This window comes from Chlamydotis macqueenii, chromosome 16, assembly GCF_036417535.1.
Source record: "Chlamydotis macqueenii isolate bChlMac1 chromosome 16, bChlMac1.mat, whole genome shotgun sequence".
NCBI classification, from domain to species: domain Eukaryota; kingdom Metazoa; phylum Chordata; class Aves; order Otidiformes; family Otididae; genus Chlamydotis; species Chlamydotis macqueenii.
This window is the reverse complement of record NC_141571.1, coordinates 15492968-15520319: the sequence shown is the minus strand read 5'-3', so window position 1 is coordinate 15520319 and position 27352 is coordinate 15492968. Positions and strand designations below refer to the sequence as shown.

At 53.3% G+C, this 27352-nt stretch overlaps 2 protein-coding genes across 2 annotated transcripts; one reads left to right on the top strand and one right to left on the bottom strand.

Annotated features, from left to right (window-relative positions):
* Window positions 1-3525: 3525 nt before the first annotated feature.
* Window positions 3526-5066, bottom strand: TMEM74B (transmembrane protein 74B). The gene has a single exon (XM_086760815.1). It carries the CDS (start codon window positions 5064-5066, stop codon window positions 4581-4583), a length of 486 nt encoding a protein of 161 aa, XP_086616941.1. The 3' UTR covers window positions 3526-4580.
* Window positions 5067-9506: 4440 nt separating this feature from the next.
* Window positions 9507-24884, top strand: RAD21L1 (RAD21 cohesin complex component like 1). The gene is made up of 14 exons (XM_086760730.1): window positions 9507-9603; window positions 10364-10578; window positions 12118-12247; window positions 13607-13706; window positions 15136-15242; window positions 15634-15816; window positions 16445-16546; window positions 17303-17413; window positions 18563-18792; window positions 20053-20155; window positions 20975-21114; window positions 21813-21896; window positions 22539-22616; window positions 23825-24884. Exons 2-14 carry the CDS (start codon window positions 10435-10437, stop codon window positions 24032-24034), a joined length of 1722 nt encoding a protein of 573 aa, XP_086616856.1. The 5' UTR covers window positions 9507-9603; window positions 10364-10434; the 3' UTR covers window positions 24035-24884.
* Window positions 24885-27352: the final 2468 nt, after the last annotated feature.

Here is a 27352-nt window from a genome sequence, read left to right as displayed (position 1 = left end):
CTCCCCGAGGAGGAGACTCCACGCTGGGACCTGCTTTGTGCCTTCCCCTGAGCAGCAGCGATTTTCCGAGACGATGTGACTGCATGAAGAAAATGAAGCGGAGAACAGCCCAGCCTTGGCTCTGGCGGCGCTCCGTGCGGTAATTGGCTCTCCGGGGTATTGAACGCCGTCGCTACGCTGCACGCAGCCGTGCTGGCATAAATAAAAAGGGGGGAGCGATCCCCCGGTGTATCTCTTTTCCCCAAAGGCTTTTTCCTTTTAAAACCCCTTTGCCTACAAACGCAGCGAATAAAGCTGAGTTACGGCACGTGCAACCCTGGGGTGGGCACGGGGAGGACCGGCCGTGGAAGTGCAGCGCTAGGGGCAGCTGGAGCATCCCCTGCATCTCCCCTGCACCGGCGCCTGGAACCCTGCGTTTGCAGGAGCTGGTTTCCAGCCCAGCCCCAGCAGGGCTGTCATCCCTGCTGCACCTCCCTGGGGCTTTTGGGGGACAGTCCCACTGCAGATCCACAGATGAGCGGTGGGTGATGCCTGTGACCGAAGCAGACAGCAGCTGGGCTTGCAGCATGGATGGGATGGAGAGCGAGACCTTGGTGAGACCCCTGCTTCTGCTTGTCCCGTCTGTCCCCTCCAGCTCCTGAGCCCATCCACAGCTTTGCCCCAGGAGAAAGGAGCCCCCAGCCTCGCTGAACAAGGTGGAGAGATGTGGGGTGCTCGGGGAGAGGAAGCAGCTTTGGGCTCATCAGAGGGGCCTCTCTCAGCGGGAGATGGCTGCTTTCTGCGCCTGAATTAATGATGTTCTGCAACCTTTCAGGAGGGAGAGCCACAGCCGGCTTTGATGGGGCTAATTAAAGCGAGCCAGCGCGGGAGAGGCTGCGGCTGGTCCTGATAAACAACCTTTTGTTTGCGGCGCTCAGCCCCAGCGGGTTCGCAGTGCTGTGCAGCTGGGGGAGCAGCTGGGAAAGGAGAGGGGGTTCGACGAGGGTGAGCGCCCAGCATTGAGCTGTGCCCGCTGCAGGCCTGTGCCTGAGCCTCAGTGATCCCGGGGCTGGGCCTTCCGCTCTCCCGAGAGGATGGGTAAAAGGAGGCGAGGATGGAGGGTCAGCGGATGGAGACAGGAGCCCATCCCTGCGGCTGGCTCAGCTCTCACGGAAGGGCTGCCGCAGAGTTGCCCGGAGTGTGGCAGAGGTGGCTCCCGGGGACCAGTGATCCCGAGCACGTTCCTCACTCCGTCCGCAGAGCTGGTGGCTAGGCACAGGCCCTGCACCACGAGCGCGGCTGGGGGGCAGCCATCCCTGCCGCGGGCTCCTATCACACCGAGCGCGGCGGCTGCAAAGGCTGGGTCTCCGGTCAGCAGGAGGGGTGGTCCAGGCCCCCGGCCGCGCGTCCCTATCCCCGTCCCGGCTGCTGCTAATGTAAGTGATGGAAAGCATTAGCATGCAAGGGAGCGCAGCCAGCAGTGCACCTCGAGTTAATTTTACGGGGAGGCCGTGAAGAGAGTCTGGGGCTGGCGTGTGCGCTCTTGGCACAGGCACAGCCCTCCCTCCGCCCGCAGCAGCGGTGAAGCGCGTCCACGTCACGTTTGAAGAAAGACACTGGATTACTGGTAATGGCTTGAGATCCCCAGAGAGCCCTTCAAGCCATCTGCCAGCCCGCCCAGCCCAGTGGCACCTGCCCCACGCGCTCCCAAAGGCAGAGCCCCCAGCGCTGCTAATTACCCTGCAGACGATGCTCTGTTCCCGGGATCCCATGTGTCCCGCACACAGTGCGAGGGAGGAACCGGTGCGTAATGCACGGACAGGAGAACAAAGCAGCCCCCATTGTATGGGACTGGGAAAGGCACGCTGGGTCGCTCCCTCTTTGCTCGCTCCTGGGACAAGCAGAGACCCCCGAAGCCCTGGAGCTGGGGGACCGGAGACCTCTGTGCTGAGCGAGGGGACGAGGACGCGCTGCAGGGGGCTTGGGCTGGATGACCTTTAAAGGTCCCCTCCAACCCAAATTATTGGGTGACTCTATGCCTGCCATCTGCCCGCCCTTGCACCGTACTCTGTGGCCCGGTACGGTGGCGTCGCCAGCGGGGAGCCAGCCTCACGCCCTGCCTGGTGCCTCTCGCTGCGGCCGCGCTGCCCATCCCTGTGGCATTGGGGCAACCTTCCCGGGGTGCGGCTGTGCGAAGCGCGAGTCAGCCGCTGTTATCTCTGGCTTTGCAGGAAGGCAGCGGGCACAGCGTTGCCCGCTCCTCCCCAATGCCCGTCCCGCACCTCCCACCTCCTCCAGCAAAACCGACTTTTCCTGTGGAAGCTGGAGAGGATCCAGAAATGGCACGGAGGGGTGAAACACTCTCCCATCGGGGTGGTTTCGCTGCACCTCCAAGGGACAGGGGGACTTTTTCTGGGGTATCTCAAAGCTGCCTCCAGCCCACCCACCACACCTAATTCCCGTGGGTGGGCGAAGCCCCCAGACCCCCAGTGCTGAGGGGCCGGCGACCCTCGTCCCGCCTGGGCTGCGCCGCATCAGCCCGTCTTTCCCAGCCAGATTTTTCTCACCAGCCTGGAGTATTTTTGATCGCTTCCTAAGTACACCACCGCACGCGAGCCACCGCAGGTCAGCGCCTGAAGCCGGCTGCGCTGCTCTCCCCCAGCACGTGCCGGGAGCCATGAGGGGCAGCCAGGCCAAGGCTGGGAGGCAGCGTGGGGCAGCCGACTGCGGCGCGGGGCAGAGCGGCTCGGGGGCTGCTGGCAGCTCCGTGTCCCCCCGCCGCAGCCACCCTCTGCCTCAGCCTGGGGGGGTTCTCTGGATGAAATAACTTCCCAGTCCTGGAGCTCTTGATGGGGGAGCTTCTTTAAGGGCACCCCTTCCTCGATGCCCTTCGTTCACCTTAAATTATTTATCTATAGCTCAGTGGAGAGGCTTTTCCCGCAGTCCTGCGGGTCCTCAAGGGACAGCCCAGCAGCGTGCTGGCAAAGCAACAACGGCGTGGTAACCTCTGAGGAGGCTCAGCCTTTCATCCTAGAAAGACCCCTTCCACCTTATTTAACGTGACAAAAACTGATGAGGAGGATTTCTCCCTCTAATGGGTTTATTTTCTATTCCAGGCTCGTAGGGCCAGCACTGAGAGCTGCAGGAGGGACTTCTGCTTTCCCCAGCGCTCCCCTGGCAGACCCCACGTGAGAGCCTTCCTCCCCTTCCTCCCCTTCCTCCCCTTCCTCCCGCAGTGTGGCCCCCCTGCCCCCAGGACCAGCCCCTCCGTGACAGCCATGACGGCAGCGCCGGCACGAGGCCATTTGAGGTTGTTTCCCGGGACCCTACAATAAATATGGAGCGTGGACGGGTGACGCGGTGACGGACAGAGGGACACGTGGCCGTGCACAGCAGCAGGAGGGATCAGCTGCGGGTGGAGGATGCTGTCCCCGGGGGGGGACACTGGAGGCCCTGGAGTAAAACCTGACCCAGGCAATCCCAGCACATGTAAAGATGACCGACCTCTTGTGTCAGGCTGTCTGGAGAGATTTGTCTGCACCTGGAAACATTTGAAGCGAGTAATTTATGGGATGGATTAAAAACTGGTGGCGGTTCACGACAAACATCACCTTTTGTGGGCCTGCATTTTCCTGCGGGATAATTGCTTCCCCGTCTCAGCATCCTGCTCGTACCGATTTCTCTTCCCACAGAACATTGTGCTTTAATGATGCTTCACGTTTAATTCCCGAGGTGCAATTTTACCTTCACGCCGCAGACAACGGCCCTGGCAATCAGCACAAAGGCTGGCGCGCGGGCACGCCTGTCCAACACTAACAGAACCGCGCCGTTTCCCGGAGTTGGGAATCGTCCTCTCTCCTCCGGACAGAGCACCGTGGTTTTTGAGGAGGCCTTTCCAGAGTCACTGGTGGGATACCCGGCGCGGTGCAGGCGTGTGTCCCAGCCTTCGTCCCACTCTCTGGAGCAGGGCTGGTGGGGTGCGAGGGCTGGGGAGTGGCGGGGGGCTGGACCCCCCACAGGGACGGTGGTCGCTCTTGCTGTCCCCTTCTCTTCTGCCCAAGGTGGTGCAAGCGCCAACTCTACGCCACAGAGTTTTACAAGAAACTATTGCTAAAAAAGGGTCACCGCAGAAAATGAGACACTCCATCCCAGAGAGGAGCGGGCGCCCCAGGCCCTGGAGCTGGCTGCAGTGGGGAGCTCGGCCTCACGTCCCACCCCGGCTGCCACTGGCCACGGCCCAGGAGTCCCATGGGCATCTGGAAGGTGCCGTCGCTGCGATGCTGGTGGGCAGGACCCCACCCAGAAAGCTGGTGGGGAGGCGTCCGAAGGCCACGCTGCCCTGGTGCTGGTGCTGGGGAACAGCCCGGGCGGGGGCCGAGCAGTCCAGTAGGGCATCCGAAATCTGTGTCCCTGCTACCGGATGGGAGCCCCATCCGAGGAAGGGTCCGAGGAGGTGAGGAAGGTGGCCAAAGGCTGCCAGGCGAGTGTGGGAGAAGCCTCACTGGACGGCATGGGCGTTGGGGTGCGGGGAGGGGACCTCCACTTCTGCCGGTGGCAAGGGGTCCCCGGGGCTGAAGCGGGGTCCCCCGGGACACGTGGGGCTAGGAGCCCGGCCCCTCAGGGGACCGGGCCGGGGGGCTGAGCTGGTTCTCCAGCAGCGCCCGCGTCCCCTCGCCCGACACCCTCCGCATCCGCAGGCACACCGAGCCGTAGGTGCCCCCGGTGCGACGGGCAGCCCGGGCCCGGCGGCGGGCGGCGGCGGCGGCCAACAGCAGGGCGGCGAGCAGGAGCCCGCCCAGGGCCAGCAGCGCCAGCCCGGCCACGGTGCAGCGGTCGAGGCGGGCGCGGAGCCGGGCCGCCCGCTCCTCCAGCCGCTCCATCTGCCGCGCCGGTACCGCCGGGTCCGGACGCGCCGCCCGCGGCACGGCCCCCGCCAGCAGCACCAGCACCGCCCCGCTCAGCGCGCAGCCCAGCGCCAGCGCCAGCCCCGGGCCCGCACCGGGCCCCGCCGGGCCGCCCCCGCTCGCCGCCGCCGCCGCTGCCGCCTCGCCAGGGCTCCGCCGCTCCGCCGCCCGCGGGGACGCCATGGAGCCGCCGCCGGCCTGCGCGGGCAGAGGTGAGCGGCGGGGCCCCGACCGCGGTGCTTTCCCTCCCCAACCCCCTGGACCGGGATGCTCCCCCTCCCCGGGTCCCCGGGCCGGGATGTTCCCCCTCCCCGGTGCTGGGGATCTCGACCGGGATGCTCCCCCTCTCCGACCCTGTGGACCGGGATGCTCTCCCTCCCCGCGTCCCCGAATCGAGGTACTTCACCTCCCCGGAGCCAACCCCCCTGGATGCTCTCCCTGCCCGGGCCCCCCGACTGGGATGCTCCCCCTCCCTCGAGCCGAGCCCACTCCGACCAGTGTGCTCCCTCTCCCCGGTGCTGGGTCCCTAAACCGGGCTGCCACTCCCGCCCCGGGGACCCCTGTCCCTCTGACCCCGCCGGGCTCTCCCCTCCGGTCCCACCCACCCTCCCTGGTTCCCGCACCGGGCTGCGGTCCCGCTCCCCACGCCGGGTTCCTCTCCCGTTTCTCCGGTCCCTCCTCGTTCTGCCCGCCCCGCCGCTTCCCGCACCGAACCGTGCCCCCCCCCCTCCTTTCACCCCGGTCCCCCGCGCCGGGCTGCCTACCCCCGCCGCGTCCCCGCTTCCCCGGGCCGGTGCGGGTGCAGCCGTGGGTGCCCCGAGCTGCCGGCCCCGCGGGCACACGCGCACGCACACACGCCCGGTTGCACACCGGCACCGGCTGTGCACGCCCCGCCCGCAACAGGGACCCCTCCGTGCACCCCCCGCCCCCCGATCTGGTACCCTCTGTGGGCATCCCAGGGTAGGGGGGGGCGGCTGCGTGGGGAGGGGCACGGGTGGGTTTTGCACAGCGCAGGACGTGCTTGGGGGACGTGTCCATGGGGGGCTGGGTGGGGGGTCCCCACCGGAGACCTGGGGCAGAGCTGGGATGGGGACCCTGGGGCCGCACCCCGAGTCCCCGCAGCCCCCAGCCCCGAAGGCAGCAAGGAGCGCTCCAGCCCGGCCAAGATTCCCCCCAAATCCCTGAGGAAAACATTCAGGACTTGACCTGGAGTTGGGGTGGGAACAAGATGCTCCAGCCTGGGACAGAGCCATTCTCCTACCCAGGTCCCACGCCCCAGCATAGAGCCCCCCCTGCACCCCCGCCCTCTCACTGCCCCCTTTATTCCATTTTTCACGCAGCGCTTGTGTTAGTGCCCGCGCTCCGCGTTCTCCCGGACCTGGAACTGGCCGCGGGCCTGAGCCCCGGCAGTGACCCACTGGCAGCAGCGCGCTTTTGGCTCGGCTGCGAACACGACGTGTGCTATTTCTGCGTCTGGAGCCGTGCCTGGAGATGGGCTTGTGGATGTAAATCCTGAGCGATGGCGGGTGGGCTGCTGAAAGCTGCCGGGAAGATTTGTCCGTCACGTCGCCGCTCCCTTCAGCACGTTCACATGCCTCCGGCATCCTCACCAGCTCCCCCGCCATCGCTCTAGATGATGCGCTGATGCCGGTGCCGGCTTAGCTCGCAGCACGGGGGCTGTGGGGATGCGTGGCTGAGCCCCCTCCCCATGCCCTGTGTCCTCGTCCCCACTCCTGCAGCCACACGGTGCCAGGGCGTTTTCCTGCGCGGGGACAGCAGATGGGAGTCTCCTACCACCCGGTCTGATGAAACGGTCCGGGCAGGGCCAGCATGGCTCGTGCCACCGCTGCTCAGCAGGTTAATGATGGGTGACATTATCCTTCCTTGAACATCTCCCTCGTTAAACTCTGAAGTTTCTGTTAAAAATTAACCTCTGGATCATTTTCAGCCATTTTTTTTTTAATTAAAAAAAAAATTTTCCTCCAATGTGCCCCAGGAAGGTTTTTTGTCTACTTTAATTATTTGTTTAGCTCAGCAAAATGGGTTTGCAGGGCCGGGGGCTGCAGGGTGGGTGGGGGGCTCCCATCACCTTTTGCTGTGTCAGGGGCGCAGATACCCACGGTTTCATTCTTTTCTGAGTTTGCAGTGGAGGTTGCGTGCACTGCGACCCACCTGCTCGCTGCTCCCGTCTCCTCGCATTGCGCCACGTTGAAACGCAGAGGCTTCCCAGCACAGCGTCCCCCGGGGACACATCCAGAAGTGGGCCGAGAAGGAAGCAGAATTAAAAATAAATGTAAGTGCATCCTGACACGTTAACCACATTTCGAGAGGCTTTAGTACCAACCCACTCCGCAGGAAGGCAGGAGATGCTCAGAGACAAGTAGGTCACGGGACACGGATTGTCCCGATTCAGCAGGAAATTCAGGATCTGGAGCAGGCGGGCGCAGCCCTGCGAGCAGACGGGCAGGCAGGAGCCGGGTGGGAGGAGAACGTGCCAGTGGCAGGGACCGCTGCCTCTCGCATCGCCAAATTCCCTGGGAAAAGCAGAAATGCTGCCGGTCTGCTCCTGAGCAGAGCCGTGGTCGAGCCCTCCATTTCGGAGCGCCCCAGCCCTGCGGCTGCCGATGCACCCAGGGGTGCTGAGGCTGGGATCCCAGTGAGGCTGGGGGGTTTGGGGGGCAGAGGCAGAGCCGCTCGCGCCGTGGCTCCCGCCTGCCTTCACCCATGGACAGGGGTGACCCTGCGAGCGCGGAGGCAGCCGGCGCGGTGGGCAGGTCCATGCCGTGCTCTGCCATGGGGTCAGGGTTCTGTGGTGGTGCCCGGGGGGCTGCTCCCGCACCCCAATCCTGCAGAGATGCTTGGGAGGACACCTGCAGTGGGTGAGGCGTACGCGTCCCGCACGCATGGCTGCTTTGGCTGTGCTGCCCCTGGGTCCTGCTGCCTTTGCTGGACGGGAGCTGGGAGACGGCCTCTGGCCTTTGTAGGGCTGGAGAGCGTGGGGTGGGCAGCCCAAAAGCCTTCTCCAGCCCGATCCTGGGCCCGGCTGAGCGTGGGGCTGGGGGCTGGCAAGGGTGGCTCCATCCCCAGGGCACTGGCACCGAGGGAAGGGGAGGGGAGATGGAGACAGCCAAGACTTATGCTGCCAGCGCAGGAGCAGAGAGGAGGGAGACAGCCAAGGTCAGAGACAGCGCTGCCAAAATTCGCAATGAATCTGCAGGAGCGCTGGAGGGGAGAGACAGAGGGCTTGGAAAGAAATGGGAAGAGGAGGGAGGGAGCCAGAGCAGGGAATGGGAGCGGAGGACAGAGGTGCTGGGGACAGGGACATGCTGCTGCTTGGCCAAATGATTAAACGGGGATGGGAGGGACAGCAAACAGGAGCCCCAAGCCAGCAGAGCAGAGAGCAGGAGCAGAAACAGGTGGGAGCTGGGAGGGTGGTGGACACGTCTTCTGGCCCCCCCAGGCCCCTCCAGTGCAGCCCAACCCGGTTTTGGGGTGTGCACGGCTGCTGCAGCTGCCCTGTGCCCGCTGGCAGCGCTGCCCCCCGCCCAGCCCCACAATAAGGGTGAAGTTTCATTCCTGCCTCCTTAGCATTCACAGCAGAGCGAACGCCCGCTGCCGGCACGGCTCAAGGTGACTCGGAGGTCAGGGGAAAAAAGCAGCCAGGCAATTTGGGAGCCAGGCGCTGGCTCCGCACCAGCGGGGAGATCCAGCAGCTTGCGAGGACCAGAGGTGCCCAGCACATGGTGGCTCCCATCCCTGCGCGCCACGGACGTGGCACCCCGGGGTTCCCCATGCACACGAGGACGCACGCGCGGTGCCGGGTGTCCGCGGGGTTTCTGGTCCTGCTGCTGCCACCTGGCTCTGCACCCCGGGGCTGGAAATCAGCCCTGGCACCGGGGAGGACCGCAGCCAGGCACTGGTGCGGGTCACTTCCCTCTCGCTGGGTGGCTCGGTGCCGTCGTGAGAGCAGCGGGTGGCTGCTTTGGGACGTGAGGGGCTCCTCCAGGCCCCCACTGGGGATGTATCGCCCCAAGGGTGTTTTATAGCAGAACCCCCTCTCCCTCCCCAAACGGCACCATCCCAGCCCGGGGTACCAGCTCGCAGCTGGAGGGACAGACCCCTGCCTTCCACTAAGACCAGCTGCAGAGCTGCACTGGGAAGAGGCCCAAAACTTTCCTGGTGCTAATTGAGATCTAATTATCTTCAGCTAACACCGGGGCACTGGGGAGACGCGGGGAAAACCACAGGTGCCTTGTGATACGGCAACAGCTGATGCTCTGGGCCGTGGCTCCGGAGACTTGCTGTACCCTGCCTGCATATAAAGCAAAGCACAGAACATAGAGGGCTGATAAATGAATTTATTTATTTATTTATTTATTTATTTATTTTTGCTGGCTGGTGACAGGTAAGCGTGCAAACATGCTGCCTTTCCCCTCGGTGGTGGCTGTGGCTGACGTGGAGGGTGGCTGCCTTGCAAACCTTTACCCTCACCCCTCCGCATGGAGATTAGATCTGAAGCTAATTTATTTTTTTTTCCTCCTGCTGCAAGTTTCCTTCCCCAGCACAGTTTCACCAAACATGCCCGGCGCGATGCAGGACCTGCAGAGAGAAGAGGCGGGGGGGTGCACGCCAAGCCAGCTTTTAACGTGCCAAGGGGGAAAGCGGTCGGGAGAGGAGAGCGCTGGGGAGCTGCTCCCCACCCGCAGGCACCTAAAATGAGGTGAGCGGGGCCGTGCCCCTCGTCAGCCCCGGGACGGGACGGGATTTATTGATACCGAGAGCCGGGCCCGCCCGGGAGGCCTGAGGGGGCCGCGAGCCGCCCGCACACGGGGCCCTGCAGCCCAACGGAAAGGCCGGGACCTGCCCCGCCGGAACAGCGAGGGGCGGCCCCCTCGGGCTCCTGGGGGCGAGGGGGGCGTCCGAGACCCCCGGGAGCAGCAGCGCGGGGACCGTACCGGTGCTTCCCGCCCCGCCGTTTTGGCGGGAGCGCGCAGCCGCCGCGGCGGTGAGGGGAGCCCGGCGCCCCCGGCCCGCTGAACCCCCCCGGTCCCCTGGGTGCCTCGCTGGGTCCCGTCCTCTCCTCAGGGCCCTGCCGAATCTCCCTCCGTTTCCTCGGCGTCTGGCTCAGTCCCTCCATTCCCTCAGGATCCCGGTAAATCCCTCGGGATCCCGGTAAATCCCCCGCCTCCCACCTTTCCCTCAGCACCCGCCTGGGTCCCCCATCCCCTCCGATCCCACTAAATCCTCCTTGTCCTCTCAGTGCCTGGCTGGGTGCCCCCCATCCCCTCAGGCCCCACTAAATCCCCCCACCCTGTCCCCTCAGGGTCCCACTAAATCCTCTTGTCCCCTCAGCACCCGCCTGGGCCCCTCATCCCCTCAGATGCCCCTAAACCCCCCCCCTCCTGTCCCCTCGGTGCCTGGCTGGGTTCCACTGATCCCCCCTGGTCTCACTAAATCCCTCTTCCCACTTCATATCCCAGGACCCGTCTCCCGTTGGAAGGGGAAGAGCCCAGGGCGGCGGCAGCAGGGTCGGCCCGTGAGCCCCGGCGCCATGTTCTACCTGCACCTGCTCATCAACAAGCGAGGGCCCTTGGCCAAAATATGGCTCGCTGCCCACTGGGAGAAGAAGCTCACCAAAACTCATGTGTTTGAGTGCAATTTAGAGACGACCATAGAAAAGATCATCTCGCCAAAGGTACGCTGTTCCGTGATGAAGGGTCATTGGGCAGGCTCTGGGGTAGAGGCGTACATCTTCTGTAGGGAACGGGACTGCAGCTATCGCAGAGACTGGCTTGGTAGGACAAACTGGTGGCTATTTCAAAACCAATGCGAGGTAAACTCTGATTTTATTCAGTTCTCACCTGGATAAAATCTCCATCCTGTTAAATGACAGTTATATAAATATTTTACTTGCTGTTTTACTCCTGGAGATCTGTGGCATACATTTATGTACAGCGTAAGAAAATGTTACCACAGTATGTTCAGATGTATTTTTCCACACAGTAACAGAGCTCCACAGAGCGCTGTGCGGGCATCGCTGGCCGAGGGATCGTGGCACGTGGCTTTGAGCCACTCGTGAGGCAGCACGAGCCCATCAGCGTGGTGCGGGTCTTTCTTCGGAGACTTTGAGTACTGGCTGCGGGTATTGTTCAACAATATTTGGGAAATGGTGGTTGTTGAGGAAATTGTCTCAAAAAGAATGAAAATTAGCTGCTTAACCGGAGCCAAGGGACTAAGAAAATGACCGTGAAACCGCACGCAGACCGTTTGATGAGAATGCTTTTGCTGATGTTATCATAAATAACTTCTGACATATTGTAACCATCCTTCCACCTTCAGTGGACTTCTTCCGCGTCCCCCATTATAAGCTGTTAAACCTGTAATTAAGCACAGGTAGCGCTTTTGAGAGACTCTGTATGACCGTCCTGGAGGCTGGAGCCCCCTGCGCATCGCAGATAAGGCGTGACTCGAGCGAGCACCGATGCAGGCAGCTGAGTACCCGTGACTCAGTCCTTGGCCCCTCCGCCGCAGTTGCATCCAAGGAACAGTGAGGAACTCTGCGCTGTCACTAATCGATGGCTCAGGAGATCCAAAGCTTTCAGCTGGTGCAAGCAGATTTTTTTTTTTTTATTTTTTAATTTTCTCTGTGCAAACACCTGCTTGATATTTGGTAGCCCAAATTTCATTGTCTGTCTTACATGGGTTATGATTAATATTGTTGTTAAAGTGATCTTGATGTTATTTGGAGGCGTTTTCCCTGGCCTGCTGTCCTGTCTAGCATCAGCATGCCCACGTGGAAGGCGCAGGAAGGCTTTACATAAAGAAGGGCATAGTTATCACCTTTATTTGCATAAATAAGGGCATAGGTGTGCTCTGCTCACTTAATAACCCAAGTGGCAAACACTAGGACGTGTGCAGCTACTTTCTGTTTCAGGATGTGTTACACTGTTTGCTGGCAGGCAGCTGAGATGTTTTACACCAAGCACTGAGAGCGTCAGTTCAGCACTCGTGCTTTGGCGCGGCGGTGCTTAGGAACAGAAGCAAGCAGAAGGTCCTGGCTCTGAAAATTCATTTCTGTTTATGATCTTCTGCATCAGTACAAAGCCCTGTTGAATTTTGTAGAGCTCTGTACTGCTGTATGTTACTGGAACTCTGTTACCACTGTCTAATACGTTCATTTTAATGTTTTTGCCAAAAATACTGACTCCCAAACAACTGTTTTAAATCATGAAAGTTTACAGTGGCTCTGCGAACCTCTGGACACTTACTTCTCGGCGTGGTGCGGATCTACCACAGGAAAGCAAAGTATCTCCTGGCAGACTGTAGTGAAGCTTTGACGAAAATGAAGACAGCCTTTCGCCCAGGTATGGACAGAATATCCTGCATTTTCCCATCTGTGTGCTTCACAGCTCTCATTGTAAAAGCTAATTTTGGATATTTCTGTTAAATGCACATTATTGATCCCAAGGGAAATTGACCTTATTGGTGCCTATCACCGATGTTTAGTCTGGCTTAATTTAATGCCGTTTCAGGTCTTTAACTCCTTTAAAAGAAGCAGTATCTTAAGTGGCCTTATGAGAAGAAGCCTGAACTCAGCCTCTGTTGCTAGATAATTAATTTTAATGTGTGACGACACCACCACCATGTCTAGCAGTGTGTCAGTGCCAGGTCTGACAGCGTGTTTTGAGCTCTAGCCATGTAGCCAGCGAGAAGGGAGCAGAGATGACCGGATCCTTTTCCAACGGGCTGTACCTTTGTCAGATTTAGGCACCAAACGGGGAGGCACTGTTGTCTGAAAAAAGGCTAAGGCCAGGACAGCAGCGTCTGCTGCCAGCCTTAGTGTGCTTGGTGAGCTGGTCTGTCTGCAGAATGGTGAATGCCTGCTCTGCATTGCTCTCAAGGATACGAACGTGATTAGTTAGTTAATTTTTGTAAATACTTGGAAATATCTAGAAGAAACACTTAAGATAAGTGCACAGCACTCTCTATTTTAAATAGATACTATAGCAGCTTAGAGAGGACTGCGCGACACAAGAACAAGATACAACGGTCACAACTGGGGCCACGGAGACTCCAGCTCGATATAAAAGGAGGGGGGAAAAAAAAATCTCAGTGGAAGTGATAAAATGCTGAAAGAGGCTGCGCAGGGATGCGGTGGAATCGCCATCACCAGAAATAAGTCACAAGTGATCTGACTTAAAAGTGAACCCTGTTTTGAGCCAAAGGTTGGATTGGATGACCTTCGGAAATCCCTCCTCATCCGAATTGTTCCAGGGTTCTCTGATTACCAAGTGTTTGCAGTCTCGCTTCATGATTATTTGATGCTGGAGAATAACATCGTACGGACACTGGAGAGAAAAAGAGAGCGCAGTAATTCGTTTGAAGTGGTATGAAAGACTCTGGGCTAAATGTCAGCTGGGAGAATCTTCCAGGGACTTAAGGCAGCTGTTCATAAACCCGACGTATTTACAGTATTTTGGGTCCCGTAGCAGCAGACTCTTTATCTGTCTGTAAAAAATATGGCTTCTAAATTACATGTAACCTAAGGATTTTAATTCCGCTTTGGAGTCCTGTTGGCAAATTGCCTCAGCTTTACTTTTCTTTTATTTAGAATGGCAGCAGACCTTCCTGACAGGTTTACAGTCTTATTATACGTACTCGGGAGAGCGTTGTTACTTTCATTTTGTTTATATTTATTTTGTTATGTTGTCTGTTTCTTTTAGGACTTGTTGACCTTCCAAAAGAGAACTTTGAGGCTGCTTACCAGTCCATTACGTTACCTGAAGAATTCCATGATTTTGAAACACCACTGCCTGATTTAAAGTAAATGCTTCCCTAGTTTTTATTCATTATGTTAGTATTTTCAGAAGTAAGATACCCTTGCTGTTATCTGATCAAGACTCAGATGAAATTGTTTTGGTTTGATAACCAAATTCTGCTAAATTTGGTGTCGGCTTTACAAGGCTACAGTCACAGGAACTGTGCTTGCGTAGAGTTCCTCAAAGTTCATGCAATCAACAGAGCTTTACAATGAAATCATGTGTAAAACTTAGATTTGGGGATTTTAAATTGTCTGAGTGAAGCCTGCAAACAGCTTTCTGACCTGAAGAGCAATATAAATGTAGTGTAAATCCTGTTGTCAGTCCAAGGAAGCTCTGGCTAGTAATCTCGCGGCATTGTACCGTTCTGCTGTGTGAGTGCAATGAATTTCTGCTCCGTTGCTCTTTGGGGCTGGGGTACTTTATCAGCAGTAGCCAGCTTGGCTCCTGATGAAAAGCCAGCGTATTTCTTTGTCTTTTCTGGCACAAAATCAGCATTAATGTAGAAAAGCTGATAAAAAGCAGGAGGCCAAGACATGTTTCTGATGGCTCTGTCGCCTCCAAAGGTCACAGACGTCCACTGAGGCTCCCTCTGTACCTCGCCGCCCGCAGGGTTTGGTGGGATCCGACAGTGTCCAGTATTTTGTAAGCACAGCTGAGATGCAATACTGTTTATTCGGGTACCTCAGTGTGCTGACTCTGCAAAGCCTGCCTTTCCTGCCCACCCAAAGCGTCCGTGCGGTTTGATTGACGGATGATGGTGTCGCACTAATTAGCTTCTGTGTGACAAGTGTCTGGCTGATGGCAGGGCCTGGGTACAAACAAACTCACACGAGCCCAAGTTTACTGGCAGAAGAGAGGGAGAAATATGAAATACGGAGAGAAGCATGGGCGCTTCCCTTGTCCTTGTAAATATTTCTGCTGTTTCTTGAGGGGGTTGCTTGCAGGGAGTGTTTCCAACGGTTCCCCCCCCCCGCGGACCCCTCCCCAGCTACGGGGCTGTTACAGCTATCGCAGGTTCATCTCCGCTGTACAGCCTACGCTGGAGATTGCGTAGGAGCTCTGGCTGGCAAAGAAGGCAGCTGCCTGCTTGCTCAGAGGTACCAGTTTTAATAAACATGTAGCACCTGTTTTCCATATGCTTCTTTGTAGCTTTTAGAGGAAATTCAAAGCGGTGAATTTTATCAGTGAATTTTATCAATAAAACCTTAAATGGCTTGAATGCAAACAGCTTTGGGAAACGGTTGTTCTCTCTCCACAGAAGTGAGGATCAGCCAGGGTACTTTCAATGCCATAGAAAACAGAAGCTATCTTTGGGGTTTTGTGATAAAACAGCAAGATTGAAGACTGTTTAGAAACAAGTTTTCACATTCCAGCTGAATGGTCAATGGGTTTCGGTTCACCCTGTGTTTGTATAATGTTTTTTTCATCAGTGCCATTGATGTCGTTGAACATTTTGCCTTGAATCAGAGCAGAGCTGAAGACATCACACTTACAGAGGATTACGAAAGCAATATACTTCTCTGTGATAGAAACTTTGGTGAGAGTAGTTGAGAAATTAGAACTATTCCATAAGGAAAAGTGTGTTTTATGAAAAAATTTTGCCCAGCCTGGGTCCTTTCACATGTGAAAAAGCTACTCTTAAAAGTGCATTTGTTTCACGCTTGCGCTGATCGGCCTGCGTGCCGTCTCATGCTTAAATTTTTGTGTAAATACTCTGCCTAAGTAATATAATGGGATATTGGACATTGAGAATCAAACCCAACATTTTCTACTTTTTACTGAATTAGCTTAAATTGTTTCTCGTTTATTCCATTTGAGGTGTGAGATATCTTACAGTCTTTTAAAAATTATTTGAAAAATTAGGGAATGGATAAATGTGTTTCAAAAATGAATGCGGATGAAGCATCAGGAATTCTGTGTTTGTTCAGATGAGGAAGCAGATGCAGGAAGAAAACAGAGCTTTGACAGCAGCACCTTAACGAGCAGTAACTGTCTTGTGGCTGAGCACAACTCTGCGAGCGTGCCTGGAGACAAGTCTGCGCTGCATGAAGATACCTGCTGTTTTGAGGATGACTGTTTTGGAGATGAGGAGGATGCTGCAGATATGATTGGTAGGGTTTGCTACAGCTCAGCAGAGTTAGTTTCTTTCCAAATATTTTTATTCTTACAGGAAAACAAACAAGACAGCATGAAAGTGATTGTTTTCAAACACAGAGTCTGTGTTTTTTGTTGTTTTCATACTTCCTTGTTTTTTTTTCCCTACTTGTCACTAAATCTATGATCACTTAGTTATTACCAAGTAAAATTGTACTTAAGGAGATATTTCATTTTTTTTAGAGTTGAAGGCATTCAGTTTATACTTAATGTTTAACAAACGAATTTATATTTTCAAAGGTGAAATACTGCAGCATTTTTATCTTTATTGTTGTAATAACAAAGGCAGCAAGGTAGCTCCTCCATCTTTGCTTTGGTTCAGGTTATGTAGGTAAACCTTTCTAGGTTTGTACCTTTTATCCAGTATCAACACCACGCCTTTCAAAGAAAAGATGGAGATCTCAGAATTAGGACTGTTGTTCTCCTTTTAGTACTGTTGAAGGCAGACATATCATTGACAGCCAACTGTGGAAGCTGAGCTTTTTTGTTTGCACAAAATTAACCTTAAGTAACGTGAGGCTGTATTGGGCTATTTCATGACTCCTAGGGCTTAGAATGATTAAAACTATGCATTTTGTGTTTAAGAAATCCTGCTGAGGGATGAGCAAAGTGGCCTAGATAAAGGCATTCTTGATATGGAGGAGGAACGTCCTTTGTCACAAGATCTGCCAGAGAACGGCACAGCCAGTGAGTTTGCAGCGTCTGCTCCGTCTTACTCGCACGAACCCTCTGGTCCTGTATTTAACGCCTGAAGTTACTCACGTTCAGCCTTGTATAATATCCCGTGCCTTTTTGCTTTGTTCATTTATTTTGCTTTTTTTTTTTCCTAATATGCTTCATCCACTGTTTTAGATATAATTTAATTTGACCCAGGGATTCCCGATTTGTAACTTGACGTTGCTTAGGAGCGCTTTTCTGTGACGTGCTGGTGGACGTGCTGTGGATCCGCCCTGCTGCTCCGGCAGCATGAGGTGGCTTTTGTAGGGGGAGGACACGGAGTAAGGGTGTGCTGTAACTTTGAACTTTAACTGTGAGTATTTCTGGCTTCATGCTTCAGTGACAATGCCACTTTAGTAGTTCGTAAAGGTGTCCTTAGTCGTCATTTGGTTTGGTATTGATAAAGGAAATTCGTTTCTGAAAAGTATTGCTGGAATTTTTTTTTTCTCTCTGGAATCCTTACACGCCCGTCCCACTGTGACTTTACAGCTCCGTAATCTGGAACAGCTTTCAAGGGAAACAGAGGCGCCTGCCTCTCCTCGCGCTGGTACTGCCTGCTCCTCGTGTGTTGACAGAAGTGTCCACGCTGCCACACGGTTGCCTGGAACTGGAAACAGACAGATAATCTTTTCTGTCTGATATTCTCTGTCATGAGATTGAGAAATTATTCCAGCCTGTAATTTTTTTTTTTTAATAATTTTGGTTATTTGCTGGGTTTTCTTACAGCTGAGTCCAGCTGCGCAGACACCACCGTTCAGAAAGCAAGTCATCTGGTGAATGAAACCGTACTTTTGTTGAAAGAAGAAGAATTTGTGCTTGAGCCCATTGATGATACAGGTCAGTTTCTTGCGAATGTTTGCGTTGACTAGGTTTGTTTTTGTTCTCGTTAGTGAAAATATTTGCAAAACAGATTATTCCCACCTTAGATCTCATCTACTCCTGCTGCCAGAGTTCTGTTTTATGGTAACTGTTACACAAAGAGAGTATCAGGTTATTCATCTGATCTGCCCAAATCTCTGCTTACAGTTTCTTCCACATACCCAGTCAGGATTTATCTCTCTGCAGTCTAGCAGAGCCAGCGGTCTAGGTTGGACGGGGCTCTGAGCAACCCGATCTGGTGGGAGATGTCCCTGCTCCTTGCAGGGGGTTGGACTGGGTGGCCTTGAAAGGTCCCTTCCCACCCAAACCAGTCTGTGATTCTAAACCTGGCTTATTCATGAGTGTTGCTGAAGCTTCAGCTGAAGAACTCTTGTTGCTAGTGACACAGCAGTGATTTTTATGTGTAAAATAACAATCTGAAAACTTTCAGGCCTTTGTAAAATTTTGGTTTGTGAACTTCTAACTTTAACAGGATCCAAAAAGAAAAATGTTTTATTTCTCCTGTGAGAAAATCTAAATGTCACCTGTCACATTGGTGGCTGATAGCAAATAAACAAGTTTATGTTGACACTAATACTTAGAATGCTGGAATTTTCCAGCCTGCTAAAATAATACTCAGGAAGTTGTGGATATATAGCAAATCCACGTCTGTCTTTCGTGTTTACTATGAACATCTTAATTAAATTGTTAAAAGTTTAAACTGACAAATACAGGTATTAATTACAAGGTAGTGAAACCTGTTGAGTGCATCAGCGGTTCTTGGAACAATGAACTTCCTGATGGATTCAAGATAGCTCATTCAGTCTTGTTGGCATATCATGTCTTCTCATTAAGTCCTCGTGTTCCTGATTCTTTAGTAAAACAGTGATGTCTTCTGTAATTAAACACACGTGAATCTCCTGTACAAGAACACAGAGTATACTTCATGAGAACTTCTGGAGAAACGGCCCGTGCGCTTGCACTGTGGTTTTCAGCTCTGTGCAGTGTTTCAGGAGGGCAGCAGCCTGGCCCTTTGATTCACAGTGGGTTGGGGTTTTTTTCTGCTTAGGTGTTCTGTGCATAGGCCTTATTAGGATTTTTTTTTTTTTTAATACTTGTTCTATTTAGCTGTCACCCAGAGGAAGAAAAATAAAAGAAAGAGGAAGTTGCTTGTGGATGTAAACAAGGAACTCAGCTGCAACACTATTTACAACCAGCTGAACGACTACACGGACACGCTTGCTCCGTTAGACCTCGCACCGCCAACGAAAAAAACAATGATGTGGAAGAAATCGGGAGGCGCGGACAAACTCCTGTCCCAGGCTGCACAGCCTGTGGTTCATGCTGACCTGCTAATGGTAAAGATCAACTCCCTGTAGGTTTTTACGTCACTGGGTAAACGATGGGACTGGTGGACATCTAGGATCTAGCTGTGAGAGGTTTTTGGTTTGTGTGAACTCCTAGCAAACGGCAAGTGTGTAGCATCACTGAAAGTATTGCTGTGCAGCACGGTTCAGGTGTGTTGTGCAGATGCCTGATGATAATTTGCATACTCACCACTAATTGCTTCATCAGAAAGACCATCTGTAGAGCTCATGGCTTTAATCTCCAGCAAGAATTCAAAAATGACAAAGAAACTTGAGAGCTGTTGTTTCATTTCACTCATACACAACTCTTTAGATTTCTGTCGGTTTCTTTCCTGCATTCTATTTTGTTTTGTTGTTTTCTGGTTTGTTTCTGCTCTGTGATCAATACAAGACTGCGTCTTTCTCCTGCGCTTATTTCCAAGGTACGTACGGCTTAAACATCATTATTATTTTATCGTTAATGGCTTTGGAAACATGGGATGCCAATTTCTTCTGTACTTTCCCAACTGGAGATTAAGCTTACAGCTGGAGAGCAGTCAGGGCCTTGCCTTTCAGAGGAGCAAGAGGTTCCTGATCCCGCTGTCACCTTGGCTAGCAGGGCGGGCCGGACCACCCGTGCCTGTGCCTGGGGGCCTTACTGCTCTTTTGGCACAAGAAAGATGGGCTCGTTTCGTGGAAATGTGATCTGCCGAAGCCTCTCGTGTCCCCTCGTGTTATCTGTAAGTTTAGAGGTGATGATGCGGAAAGACACGGTGTAAAATCTGTGCAGCAGCCTCATGCAAACTGCACCGTGTGTCTTCGGTTGCGTGGCTTGGTGAGCTCTGGGAAGGCAGGGTCTGCAGGCAAACAGCGCCTCGGGTTCACCACAGCTTCACCGCTCGGAGCCGAGGTGCAGAATTACAGCTCGCTCTTGGAGGGTGAAAAATACTCACGCACCACAACATGGGGAGAGAAATCCACACACAGCTAACTGCAGGTGTTTCTTTCATCCTTCCTTACTGGCTGGCCTCAAGAAAAAAAAATGGTCCAAGCTGTTCCTAACGTGTTTCTTCATTGAGTCCACTGCCAAAGTGGAAGCTGCAGAAGGCTATTTTAAAAGAAATGCAGATGTTCAGAATGACCTAATTCAAAGGTGTAAGTTCTAGGTGGCGGTAATCAATATACAAGTGGTGTTCATACCTTTGTGGTGATGTTTGCAAATCATCTGACGGGATATTCTGAAAGCAAACATATAAAAATCATTGTTTTCAGCTGTTTGAAAAATGCTTCAAGAGTGACAGATTTAAGATGAGAAGAAATGGAACACAGAGGGAGTCTGAAACGGAAGAAACAAGAAAAGGACAAGATACCACAAGTAATATTTTAATTTTTTTCTTGCAGAATTAGCCATTAGAAAATATTTTCTATTTTACATAATGTTTGAGACACACATGCGGAGTATTTCTGTGCAGTATTCTACAAATCAAAGGCCAAAAAAATTAAATGTTAAGGAAACTGACTGTTAATTATTTTTTTAAAAGCTTTTTGTTTTTGTAAGTACTTTGCTGTTCTTTCATGCCTTAGATCAGAAATTAAATGCAAGTCTTTCTTCCTTTTGGCATAAGGAGGTATTTTTGGTTTCACCTTTGGTTTCTCTAATTGTCTATCAAACTGCAGATTTGGGTTGGCTTTTTTTTTTTTTTGTTATTGTTGTTGTTTTCTGTTTGTTTGTTTTTTAAAAAAACCCAAACTTTCCACTTATTCTGAATTTAATCAAATCACTCTCCAAATATCCAAATTCGTGTAGATAACTTGTATTTGTATCTCAAAGATGGTAGTTTGGTTAATGTCAAACAAGAAGAAACGTTCAGTTTTAGATGTCCTGAGAAGGTGGTGTGTCTGCTGTCACTCCTTCGCTCTGCTAGGAATATAATCTGTACGGCTGCCTCAGAAGTTAATCAACACCACCACCTCCTGCGAGTCCATGAAGGTTGACTTCTAGAAAAGGAAAATCCCCCTTGGAACGTTTTTCTGTGGTCCTGTTGGGAATTATATTTATTCTCATTCTGGCTCTTACTATCAAAGATTGCTAGGCTAGGGTGTGAGTTTTGTTTTTCAAATTTTTTTTTTATTATTTTTTAAGAACAGAGATTCACAGTAATTTCCTCTTAAACCTTTTTTTTTGTTAATACAGAGATGCTGATAGTAGAGGAGCCAAGCTATCTGCAGGAGTCAGCTCGTTCAGAGACTGAGAGAAAAATTAGCAATGATTCATTTATGTTGGCATCACAGAATAACAGAAATGAAACCGATGAGAACTGTGGTCGAACTATAGTGAGCAGTTTCCGTAAATTTTAGAGCTCTAAGTGTATTTATTGGTTTCATTCTATGCGAGAGTTCCATTTAAACAACTTTTAATAATACATGTTTGAAAAGGATGCTGGAGACAACCCACACAGCACGAAGTAGCCTGTGTCGTGAAGGTTTATAAAGACTTTGGAAGATTCTCACCATGAAATGAACTGTAATTAAAATGTCTGTCTATCAGTATAGATTACAGTCTAATCACAAAGTATAAATGGAACTTTACTATGAAATATAGCCTCTTTGTACTGAAGAGAGGAAAATCTTATCCTTTATAAGGATGATTATAATCTCTTGTGTCTCAAATGAAGGAAATACTCAAGCAATAACAAATTATCTATTTCTGCCACCTTTATTGAGGCTAATGTGAAAGGAGATTCTTTAGAGAACACGAGGCTCTTTAAAGTTCAAAAAGAAAGACAAAATTGGACCTAATAGCAGCAGAAAATGTAGGGTCTGTGCCTGAACGGAGTCTGTCGGCGTGGGTCTGGCTGTAGGATAAATACCGCAGCAAGGTCCTTTCCTCTGTGACAAGAGAACTAGCAACTGTTAAATCACTCTGGAAAACATTTATTACAATAAATCACTTGAGTAGAATTTCGCAGTTGGGAATTACACTGTACATGTAAATCGGAATGCCTGCTGATTGTCCTCCGTTCTCGCTGCAGGATGGAACGGCTTTGTCTGAGAGCTCCTTGCCGGTGAGCGATTCGCTGGGCCAAGCCGAAACACCGCGAGCGGAGTCAGCAAACGTACGTGCACTCGAAGCTGACAACTCTGGCTAATTTCAGAGCTGTGTTCTTTCTCAGAAATATATATATTTTTTTAAATAGTGATAATGTAATGAACTTACAGTGAATTTTGGTGTACTAACAGTCTTTAGTACAAATTTTGCTAGTAAAAAACTTCAATGGCTCAGTGATCGGGGATATGCGGATAAGGAGACGGCTCCTTACTGAGAGACCGTGCTTCCTGTACGAAGGAAATGGTTTCTGAACTCACTGGCTGTGAGGACACTCAGACACTCTGAAACAAGGGCAGTTGCCTCCTGTCAACTTCAGAGGTTAATCCCAAAATCTAAAGCCAAATTTTTGAACATCCTTTTTTGCCCCCGACCAGTACAGATACTGTTAGAATCCCAGTCGCGCAGAACAGTATCTTGTGGTGTTGCAGCCGACCCATCTGTTTGTAGCAAAAAGAACGTGGTTCACGTTCCTTTGCTGCTCCGCAAAGCCCAGTGTGACCGCAGAGGTCCCAGGTATCCTGAGTATGGCCATCACAGTGCCCGGCTCCAGCTGGATTTTCAATTAGGCTAGGACTCTTGTCCTTTTAATCATCACGCTGTGTGACTTTTTACACGTGCTGTCTAACCTTCTGTTCCCTTTCCTCTTGAGGAGCCAACAAGGAGCGGCAAAGACAGTGAAGAGAGAAGGTGGAGCCAAAGGACTCTTCAGCTGTTAAAAACCTTACAGGTACCGGTGCTGGATTTTGTAATTAGGTGCCAAAACCAGGTGCTGATTTCAGCTTGACCGTGTTGGAAAATCTCCTGCTTACACTGCTGCTCGTATTGCTGCCTCCCGCACGCAGCGTGTAACGGCGTCTGGGGCGTTTCTGTAGGAAACCAGGATTCTGAGTGCCTGACGTGTGTCCTCTCCCGGAGCTGCTGGGATCACTACAACTTTCCAAACATTTGCCTCCATGGCAGCGTTTGCTGTAACGCTAGGCCCTCGCGCTCTTCCTTCCATGAGCGTGCTCTGAAGTATCTCTGCAAAACCCAGTTCCTAGGTGCTTGCCAGACCTCAGCTGGGCGCTGCAGGGCGCCGACATTTGGCCGTTCATCTGCCTGAGCTGTTTCTGAGGTGAAGGCTAGGGAATGAGCGAGGGTTATGGTAAAAAGAAAGTTGGTGACGCCGCCTTTGAGAGGTTTCAGTGCTTTAAAGGTACTTGAAATTTAGCAGGAAGGGTAGCCTTTGTTGCAGGAAGGCTTATTCTGCCTTTCTTGCAGAAATCCTTCTACAGCTGGTGAAGCTGCAACGTGTGGCATCACGTGCCACCTCGACAGGACCGCACCAGGAGCCAGCACAGGCTGCCCTGATGCTGGGTGTCCAAACCCTTGGTCTGACGGCTCGGTGCTCGCGCTTCCTTTTTGCTTAGCTCTTCTGTAGTGCTGGGGTTTGACTTCACAGCCCTTTTTAAGAAATTATTTCTATGAACATATTTCAGAAGTTCTGTGCAACGCCCATAAATAAACACTTAGGTCTAAGTGTAGCTGTTAAAGCCCAAGCTGTAGTAACACTCCCTTGCCTGTGACTGGAATTGCCTGTAACGTAGCTGCTGCTCTGTATCTGAAGAACAGCGTACGCAATGAGTTTTACTGGTTTGAGCGGTGAAAACCATTACAGCTGCGCTTCGTCGCGCGCCTCAGTATGGTTTAACTGGATTCTCCAGGACTGTGGGCACACGTAGGTTTTTAGTAACATACGTAGGCGTTAGCAATATTATGGTGATAAAATGTGAAGAGCCACTTCCATAACCGCAGGTGCGCAGGGAAGATCCTATTTCAGGGCGTTCAAGCGGAAAATACGCGCTCGGAGCAGCGCTCCCCGGTTCCGGCTTGGTGGGGCCGGGTTTTGCTGGCAGTGAAGCTGCCCTGAGTGATCGTCCCGTTTCCCTCATGCAGCACCTGCAGCGATCAGGCGCGCGTTCTTTCAGCTTCCGGGAGCTCTGTCGGAAAAACAACCGGAAAGAAGCTGCGGCCAAGTTCTACGTCTTTCTTGTTCTGAAGAAGCAGTTGGTGATCGAGCTCAGTCAGAGCGCTCCCTTTGCCGACGTCACCGCCACCCTCGGCCCAATGTTCAGCGCTCACTGGAATCACGGAGCGTCTGGATAAGCTCAGAAAAATAAATCTTACTCTACGTTTCTCAGAAAATACATCTCCTGGACAAACGACTGACAATCTCATCAAGCCATGGTATCTGAGCGATGCTCGTTTTGTTTCATTTTCTCAGGGCTGCCGTGTCGCTGGCTGGTGCAGACGCGCTGCCCTGGTGCTGGTTACAAACGCCAGCGTGTTCATTTTGCGTGTGTGTTTATACGGGAGCAGTTACTTGGTCTGTTTGTAAAACATAGCTGAAATGTCTTCTACAGAACTGACTTGCCTTGTGAGGGATTCCATGAAAGCCCTTAAAAACCTTTCTTAGAGAGCAGCTTGAGAGGTTAAATTACCTTTAACGGGGCTTGTGTGCGTTAACTATCTAAAGCCGTCAGTAAGAGAAGTCTGTTCAGCTCTCTCCATCAAAAACTTTATTCTGTTTGAAATAATTCCTTTTAAAAATGTTCATTATTTGGTATTTTAAGGTCTAGGAAGCTACTCTGTCCAGTATCATTTCCATGTGTTCAGGCAGAGGGGTTATGCTCTCCCTAGAAGAGTCGCGTAAGCTTTGGGAAGAAATCCTCTTTCCTAGGGATCCTGCAGTCTTGCATTTCATGGAGCCCGTTTCCTTAAAGACCAACACTTTTATTTATGTGTAGACCTCTTTTTAAAAATGGATGTTAAGCTAAAATGTTACTAGTTCTTTGCTTTTTTAGCTAATTTAGGGTAAGTTATAAGCCTTTTACTATCACTTTGTAAAGTTAGCGTTTTCCAGTTTCATCAAACCTGCGACGCGCGGCCTGGTTGCGTGCGTTCAGCGCTCCAGAGTGTTACAGCGCCGTGGGCTTGCCGCTGTCTGAATGTGAATTCAATAAAAAAAAAAATCACAGCACAGCGTTTCCTTAGCTCGTTGCCGTTTGTTCTGAAGGATCGAAACCGGCAGCCACCTCGCTGTCCCTCGGGTTCGCCTTCTCGAAGTCGGTGTTCTCGGTGGTTTTCCAGGTGTTCGCTCACCTCGGTGCCACCCCGCTGCGTCTGGGTGTGCTGGCGCGTGCCGTTCCTGCCACGCGTTGATTTATTTGTGCGTGCGGGGTTTAGGGCAGGTGAGGAATGGATTTTGAGGGGTCGGTTCAGAGGCTTTAAAGTGACTGAAGAGCCTGCGCTGGGCGGGAGGAGATGGGCTGGGCTGGCCTTTGCCACTGTTTTCTGAGGGGTCACTTTCCTGGGTGTAAGGGAGGGAAAAGTGACCCTCTTCAGTAAAAACCTTTCCATTTTCTGCAAAAGAGATGGTATTTCCCTTTCCTGATGCGAACAGGAGCGCCGCTCTCCAAGCGTAACCCGGGGAAGACCGCAATGGAGAGCAGCTCGCTTGCCGCTCCTCCCTGGGGCCGGGCGGTTCTGTTCAGGAGCTGAGGAGAGGCTTTGCTTCTCAAACATCTCGCTCTCGGCACCCTGGGAGCCCGTGGCAGGAGAAGGGGCGAAATCCCTGCAGCGGAGCTGATCCTCCTGGCAAGGGCTCTGCTCTGTGGGTCCGGGCTTCAGGCCACGTGTCCTGCAGAACTGGGAGGACTGGGGAGGGATGGAAGGAGAAAACACTTCTCTCCCCCAAAACCCATCCAAAATGACTCCATCTCACACCAGAGCTGCTGCCTGTACTGCATCTGCTGCCGCCACATGGTAAGAGCAGCTCCAGTGGCAGCGGATGTGAGAACTCATTAATTTTCCTTTCAAGGAGAGAGGCTGTGCATGGGATTCACCAGGAAAGGGGAACAAAGGGAGGCTGGAGGCGAGCAGGAGGCAGGCAGGAATAAATGAGAGGTGGGAGTTATTCAATAGACATTGAAAACTGTCTGGGTATTGGAATAAATGAGACAAATCTTGCAGGAAATAGTCCTGGAGGAAAGACTCGCGTGTTATTTGCAGAACAGGTTTGTCAAAACTCCGAAAGAACCGCGGGGGAGCTCCACGGGGAGCCGCGAGGGCAGGGGAAGCACAACGCGCTGCTGCGCAGCGAGCTCTGCGTCCCTGTGCGCGCGTGGCAGGGCTGCGGGCTGTCGTCCCGACCCGCTGCGCTCGGCTGTTGGACCGGGGTCCAGGCCCAAACCAGGCGCGGTTCTGCTCTGACACACGAACCCTTTCCCTGCGTAGCGCTGCGTGTCGTGCGCGCAGGTAGGACGTTACGCGTTTGTACGTAACGTAGGCCTACGTGTGTCGCCGCGCTCGGCCGCGGTCCCCAGCGCAGAGCCTGAGCCCAAGCCCCGCTCCGGCCGTGTGGGCCGCAGTTACATCGCTCCGTGGGTCCCAGCCGGCGCCCGGCACCCTCGCCCTGGGTATTGGCTCGTTAAATAATTTGGTAAGGTTAAACCCACCAGCTGCAGAAGGGAATGTGCGGGCAGGACCATGAGTGACCATCGCTGGAGTGATCGGCTGGGCCGTGCCCGTGACTCCCAGTGCGATTTCCCAGTGAGGGAGCGGGGAGGGCAGCCAGAAACCCCCGAACCCACTCCGAATGCGGGCGCGGGGCAGTTTTGCTGGTGGTTTTGCTGCTGATGCTTTTTTTGGCTGATGCTTTGCCCCTCCTCAGCCCCAGCCGAACCGACCCGTGGGCATTTAAACGAGACGAAGGTTTTCATTGATTTATTGATTTTGCTTTGTGAAAGTGCGTCATTAATTAGGCGCACGGGTGTCCTCGGGATGGAGCTGAGGAGATGAAAATGCCGGCGGCGGCGGGGGTCTGAGGGCCGAGCGGCCGCAGGGCGGGGCTGCCCCGGCTCCCCTTCCTCCTCCTCCTCCTCCTCCTCCTCCGGGGTTACGCGGGGCGAGGAGCCGAGCGCGACCCCCCCGCCCCGGGCACAGGGAGCACCCGGGCGGCCGGAGGGACCTCAAAACCCGGCTTTTCCGTTTGTTATTCTGTTATACATTTTTGTTTTAGCCCCGGCAGAGGGGAGTTGCCATGGAAACGGGGGGAAACCCAGCGGGGGGGTGGAGGGGGGAGCACCCGCGCCGCCGTCGCTTTAAGAGCGCAGAGGAGGGAGGCAAATTACGCAGCTGCAAGGCTCAGCCCTCCCTCCCTGCCTCCCTCCCTGCCTCCATCCATCCCTCCCTCCATCCCTCCCTGCCTCCATCCCTCCATCCCTGCCTCCATCCCCATCCCTGCCTCCCGCCGTCCCTCCGCGCCCCCCGCCGCACCCATGGAGGCCGGCGCAGGTGATGGAGAGGGGGGAGAAGCGGGGTGGAGGGGTGGGGGGACGCGCACCGCACCGCGCCCCGCACCGCGCCCCGCGCAGCCGCCGCTCACCGCCCGCTCTCTCCCTTCCGCAGGTCGCTGAGCCCCCC

Excerpts from the sequence above, each read along its gene's own strand:
- TMEM74B (XM_086760815.1), bottom strand. The coding sequence starts at position 5,066 with ATGGCGTCCCCGCGGGCGGCGGAGCGGCGGAGCCCTGGCGAGGCGGCA.
- RAD21L1 (XM_086760730.1), top strand. The coding sequence starts at position 10,435 with ATGTTCTACCTGCACCTGCTCATCAACAAGCGAGGGCCCTTGGCCAAA. Across the intron at positions 12,248-13,606 it reads GAAGACAGCCTTTCGCCCAG|GACTTGTTGACCTTCCAAAA; the intron begins GTATGGACAGAA and ends TGTTTCTTTTAG. Across the intron at positions 13,707-15,135 it reads ACACCACTGCCTGATTTAAA|TGCCATTGATGTCGTTGAAC; the intron begins GTAAATGCTTCC and ends TTTTTTCATCAG.